This window comes from Orycteropus afer, unplaced genomic scaffold (assembly GCF_000298275.1).
Source record: "Orycteropus afer afer isolate SDZICR_OR568_19922 unplaced genomic scaffold, OryAfe1.0 scaffold00334, whole genome shotgun sequence".
Classification (NCBI taxonomy): domain Eukaryota; kingdom Metazoa; phylum Chordata; class Mammalia; order Tubulidentata; family Orycteropodidae; genus Orycteropus; species Orycteropus afer.
In genome coordinates, this window is record NW_006921921.1 from 2,713,296 (window position 1) to 2,720,124 (window position 6,829).

Here is a 6,829-nt window from a genome sequence, read left to right on the forward strand (position 1 = left end):
GAGGTGATATCATTATGGAAGTGAATTGCCCAATCTTCCTTCTGAGGAGTGGCTGTTGGGTTTGAACTGCCAGCCTTCTGGTTAACAGTCAAATGCCTTAGGCACTATGCCACCAGAGCTCCCATCCTAGGCATTAGTGAGCTGAAATGGACCAGTTTTGGCCATTTTGAATCAGACAGCCATATGACCTACTATGCTGGGAATGACAAATCAAAGAGGAATGGCACGGAATTCATCATCGCAAAGGATGTTTCAAGATCTGTCCTAAAGTACAATGCTGTCAGTGATAGGAAAATATCCATACACCTTCAAGGAAGACCAGTTAATGCTACTATTATTCAAATTTACACACCAACTACCAAAGCCAAAGATGAGGAATTTTAAGATTTATATCAATTTCAGACTGTCTGCAGTCTGAAATTGACCAAACATGCTATCAAGATGTGTTGCTTATCACTGATGATTGGAATGCAAAAGTTGGAAACAAAGAACAATCACTGGGAGTTGGGAAATACAGCCTAGGTGATAGAAATGATGCTAGAGATTGCATGATAGAATTGTGCAAGAACAATGACTTATTTATTGCAATTACCTTTTTTCAACAACACAAATGGCAGCTATATATGCGGACTTCACCAGATGGAGTATACAGGAATCAGATTGACTACATCTGTGGCAAGAGGCTATGGAAAATTTCAATATCTTCAGCCAAAACAAGGCCAGGAGCTGATTGTGAAATAGACCATCAACTGCTTATATGCAAGTTCAAGTTGAAGCTGAAGACAATTAAAACAAGTTCATGAGAGCCAAAATATGACCTTGGATATATCCCTCCTGAATTTAGAGACCATCTAAGAAATAGATTTGATGCACTGAACACTAATGACCAAAAACTAGAGAAATTGTGGGATGACATCAAGAACATCATCCATGAAAAAAGCAAAAGGTCATTAAAAATATGAGAAAGAAAGAAAAGACCAAAATGGATGTCAGAAGAGACTCTGAAACATGCCTTTGAACAGAGAGTAGCTAAAGCAAATGAAAGAAATGACAAGATAAAAGAGCTGAACAGAAGATTTCAAAGAGCAGCTCAAAAAGACAGGGTCAATTATTATAATGAAATGTGCAAAGATCTGGAGTTAGAGAACCAAAAGAGAAGAACATGCTTGGCATTTCTCAAGCTAAAAGAATTGAGGAAAAAAATTAAGCCTCGAGTTGCAATACTGAAAGATTCTATGAGCAAAATAGTGAATGATTCAGGAAACATCAAAAGAAGAGGAAGGAATACACAGTCACTGTACCAAAAAGAATTGGTCGATGTTCATCCATTTCAGGAGGTGCCATATGATCAATAACCAAAGGTACTGAAGGAAGAAGTCAAAGCTGCACTGAAGAAGTGGCGAAAAACAAGGCTCCAGGAATTGATGGAATACTCATTGAGATGTTTCAACAAACGGACGCTGCACTGGAGGCACTCACTCAGCTATGCCAGGAGACTTGGAAGACAGCTACCTGGCCAACTGACTGGAAGTGATCCATATTTGACACATTCCAAAGAAAATTGATCCAACAGAATGTGGAAATTGTCAGACAACATCATTAATATCGCACACAAGTAAAATCGTACTGAAGATATTTCAGAAACAGTTGCAGCAATATATTGACAGAGAACTTCCAGAGGTGCAGGCTGGATTCAGAAGAGGACGCAGAATGAGGGATATCATTGCTGATGTCAGGTGGATGTTGACTGAAAGCAAAGAATACCAGAAAGATGTTTACTTGTGTTTTATTGACTATGCAAAAGCATTCAATTATGCGGATCATAACCAATTATGGATAACATTGAGAAGAATGGGAATTCCAGAACACTTAATTGTACTCATGAGGAACCTGTACATAGACCAGGAGGCTGTCATTCAAACAGAACAAGGAGACACTGCATGGTTTAAAATCAAGAAGGGAGTGTGTCAGGGTTGTATCCTTTCACCAAACTTATTCAATCTGTATGCTGAGCAAATAATCCGAGAAGTTGGACTATATGAAGAAGAACATGGCATCAGGATTGGGGGAAGACTCATTAACAACCTGTGATAGGTAGATGACACAACTTTACTTGCTGAAAGTGAGGATGACTTGAAACACTTACTTATGAAGATTCAAGACTGCAGTCTGCAGTATGGATTACACCACAATATAAAGAAAACAAAAATCCTCACAACTAGACCAATAAGCAGCATCATGATAAATGGAGAAAAGATTGAAGTTGTCAAAGACTTCACGTTACTTAGTTCTACAATCAATAGCAATGGAAGCAGCAGTCAAGACATCAAACGATGTATTGTTGTTGTTTGTTATTATGTGCCATGGAATCGGATCCAACTCACAGCGACCCTTCCTTGGGTTTCTGAGGCAGTATCACTACGGAAGTAGATTTCCCAACCTTCCTTCTGAGGAGTGCCTGGTGGGTTTGAACCACCAGCCTTATGGTTAGCAGTCAAGTGCCTTAGGCACTATGCTACCAGAGCTCCCTAGACAACATATAGCACTGAGCAAACTGGCTGCAAAGGACCTCTTTCAAGTGCTGAAGAGCAGAGATGTCTCCTTGAGGACTAAAGTGAGCCTGCCACAAGCCATGGTATTTTCAGTCGCCTCATACGCATGTGAGAGTTGGACAATGAATGAGGAAGTCCGAAGAAGAGTTGACACTTTTGAGTTGTGGTGCTGGCAAAGAATGCTGAAAGTACCATAGACTGCTAAAAGAGCTAACAGATCTCTCCTTGAAGAAGTGCAGCCAGAATGCTCCTTGAAAGAGAATATGGCCAAGCTTCGCCTCACCTACTTTGGTCATGTTGTAAGAAAGGACCCTTCCCTGGAGAAGGATATTACGTTTGGTAAGGTGGAGGGTCGACGAAAGAAGGGAAGGTCCTCAACGAGATAGACTGACACAGTGGCTACAGTGATGGGCTCAAGTATAGCAAGGAGGTGGCACAGGACTGGGCCTGGTTTGTTCTGCTGTGCATAGGGTCACTATGAATTGGAGATGACTCAACAGTATCTAATAACAACAACATCTGTATCTGGCTTCTAAGTGAACCTCCCTGCGCCCCAGCATTTAATATAGCGCTTGGCACATAGTAGTTATTACCTGCATGTTCAGTGAATGACTGTACAGTGCTCTAATAATTATCCATAAAAGCTCCAATTCAGGTCTAGCACAGAAGTGCAGAAGTGCTGCTTACTATAAGCATTCAAGTGAAATCTAAGTTCCTTCACTTGCCAATAAGAAGCACTTTGCTAATTGGCTCCAACTGACTTCTTATACAGGAGCCCTGGTAGTGCCATAGTTAAGCATCAGCTGCTAACTGGCAGGAAGCTTGGTGGTTTGAATCTACCCACCACTGCACAGGAGAAAGGTGTCTGCTTCCATAAAGATTTACAACCTTGGAAACCCTATGGAGCAGTTATACTTTGACTTATAAGGTCTCTAAGAGTTGGAATCAACTCAATGGTAGTTGGTTTGGTTTAGTAACATCTACTGAGCCTTCAATAACCTGCTTAAATTATCTTCCTTATGAATATTTCTCCAAACTTTCCAAGGCAAAATCAATGGCTCCTGTCTCTGGGCTACCTCAATACCCTGCAGAGAGCACTGGCTTTGGAATGATAATAAGGCCTAAGTTCTCAGCTTTACAAACTATAAATGGAGACCTTAAACAAGTTACAGGACCTCTCTGAACTTCAGCGACCTCATCTGCTAACCAGCATCAATAACAATCCCTGAGGACCATGATGGGACTGACTTAAATAGGTAATTGGTAAGCACTAAGTGCTCAAAAAAGTGACTGTCTGGACATATAAGATGAACAATCTCACCAGGTAGGGACACTCCTTAGAACAGTCAGCCATGGGAGATCAGAAGGGCAGTATTTGCACAGGGAGATAGCTCAGACAGCAGGAATGCACAGGAAAGAAGGACACAGGGAAAAGGTAACCACAGGAAGGAAGGAAGGAGAGCTGTTACATTATGGGGATCACAGTCAATTTAATGAAACAAAATGTGTATGAACTGTTGTATGGAAAATAAATTGACTCTGTAAACTTTTTTCCAAATCACAATTTTAAAAATTAAAATAAAAGCTTATCCACTAAAAAGACAATTAAAAAAAAAAGACAGTCCTCTGCCTTCTGTTACAGTGCCTGCCTGCACTGTGATTCACCTCACATCAGCTGCCTTACAAACCCCTGGTGAAACCAACAGGATCTGTAAATATATTTTTTTTGCCCGGAGACTAGCACACTAACAGGCATGTAAACCAGTAAACAGTTGCTGTCGAGTTGGCCCAGACTCACACAACCCCATGTGTGTCAGAGTGAACTGTGCTCCGTAGGGTTTTCAGTGGCTGACTTTTTGGAAGTAGATAACCAGACCTTTCTTCCAAGGCACTTCTGGGTGCACTCAAATCTCCATTCTCTCAGTTAGCAGCCATGCACATTAACCGTTTGCACCACACACGGGGCTCAACCATAGCAAAGATTGTGTGTATGGCACAGGACCGGGCAGTGTTTCGTTCTGTTGTACATAGGGTCACTATGAGTCGGAGGTGCCTCGATGACACCTAACAACAGCTACACCACAAGGACTTAGAACTGGCATATGTTGTTGTTGGGTGCCATCGTGTCAGCCCCAGCTCCCAGCAGCCCCATGTGTGCTGAGCAGAACTGCTCCACAGGGTTTTCTTGGCTGACACCTTTACAGAAGCAACAGGAAAGGCCTCTCTTCAACAGGGCCACTGCGTGAGTTCGAGCAGCCAAGCATTAGGTTAGTAGCTGATCACAAACAGCTAGCATCACCCACACCCCTAACTCCATATCATAACCAAGCCAAACCCACTGCCATCCATAGCAACACTATAGGACAAAGTAGAACTGCCCCACAGGGTTTCCAAGGCTGAAAATCTTTACAGATACAGACTGCCTCATCTTTCTTGTGTAGAGCAGCTGGTGTGTTTGAACTGATGACCTTTTAGTTAACAGCTGAATGCTTTTGCCACTGTGCCACCAGAGCTCCTTAACTGGCACATAAAAGGTGCTTAATCCCGACAGGGATCTTAAAAGCTTGCAAGCAGCCACCTAGATGCAACGATGGGTCTCTCCTCATCCAGAGAAAAGAAGAAGGAAGAAAACAAAAGCATCATGGAAACAATTAGTCCTACAACTGGTACACCATGTGATCCGCAGCCTATACAACTATGAGACCAGAAGAACTAGATGGTGCCCGGCTACCACAGTCAACCACTCAGAGGGGGATCTATGTAGGAGATCCTTGATAGAGAGGGAGAACAATGTGGAACAATATTCAAAATCATTTGTGGAGCGGGGGGGGCGGGAAGGCGACCATGTTTGCTGGTCTGATAGAGCCTGGTGAAACCACTGAAACTATGGCCCCTAGCTGCCCTTCGGGTCTGGAATTGAACCCACACCTGTGGCTTCCAGACAAACAAAAGACAAGTAAATGAGTTGAACATTTACCTGAGGTAGATACACTCTTTGGAGAGAACAATCATGAAAGAAAGAAGGACTGTTTACGCACATGGAGACAGCTCAGGGGGCAGGAGTGCATGGAGGGATAGACACAGGGAAGAGGTGACTGTCGGGAGGAAGTGGGAGGGGAGCTGTTGCAAGGTAAATTGTAGTCAATGTCATGAGACAAAGTAAGTGTATGTGAACTGCTATATGGAAAGGGAATTTGCTCTGTAAACTTTCACCCAAATCACAATTAAAAAAAAAAAAAAAAAAGGTGTTTAATCCATCCTTGCAGAATGCTTGTGTGTAGTCACGAGTGAATAAAACTGAGCTGTTTTCCTAGAGTGCCCAGGAGGTGCCATGTCCCCCTGCAGTGGCAGGGGCAGTTGTGCCGAAGGCTTGGAAGGAAATGGAAGCTGCTCCTGCCAAGTAAGTTCAGAAATGTGTTCTCCCTCTCTGACTCTGCCTACTCCCTCCTTACCTGCTGATCCTCCTTAAACACACCCACAGTCACACACTCACATGCACACACTCTCACACACACATTCACACACAGTCACACACATACTGGATGGAGTCTCTAAGCAGCAGCAGCATTAGGGAGAAGAGTATGCCCTCTGTATGCCTTAGAGGCTGGGGGCCTTTGGGTGAGTCAGTTAACTGCTCAGCCTTACTTGCATCCATCTGTAAAACAGGTTTGATAATAATGACTATGCAATGATGTTTGCAGAAAATTTTAAATGAGCTCATATATGTGAAAGTACTTTGTGAAACTGTACACGGCTATCAATCCTGGCATTTGACTGTTAACCAGGAGGCTGGCGGTTCAAAACCAACAGCCACTCCTTGGAAGGAAGGCTGGGCAATCTACTTCCATAGTGATACCACCTCAGAAACCCAAGGAGGGGTCGCTATGAGTCGGATCCAACTTGACGGCAGTGAGTTTGGTTTGGTTTTTGTTACCATTGATAATCACTGCTGTTGGCCGACCACCCTCTGATGCCACCTGCAGTACCCTTTGTGAACCACTGGGTCTGCCCATTGAAGAATCTCTGTTACCCTGTGAAGGTGACTTTTTGCACATTTCTAGCCTTACCCACTGCCCACTGCCATCAAGTTGAGTCCGAGTGGTAGCCACCCTATAGCACAGAGTAGAACTGCCCCATAGGGTTTAAAGGCTGTAAATCTTTACAGAAGCTGACTGGTTAGAAACAGTCTTGTTGTTGTTGTTATGTGCCGTCGAGTCAAACCCGACTCAGAGCAATCCCTCCTTGGGTTTCCGAGGCAGTATCACTACAGAAGTAGA

The 6,829-nt window shown here is 43.3% G+C and overlaps 1 protein-coding gene across 1 annotated transcript in view; it reads left to right on the top strand.

Annotated features, from left to right (window-relative positions):
* Positions 1-6,829, top strand: part of STAB2 (stabilin 2) — a 228,909-nt gene that overhangs the window by 25,485 nt on the left and 196,595 nt on the right. The window contains exon 4 of the mRNA XM_007952402.1: positions 5,867-5,952. Within this exon, the coding sequence (XP_007950593.1) occupies positions 5,867-5,952 (86 nt within the window). The remainder of the gene's footprint in view (positions 1-5,866; positions 5,953-6,829) is intronic.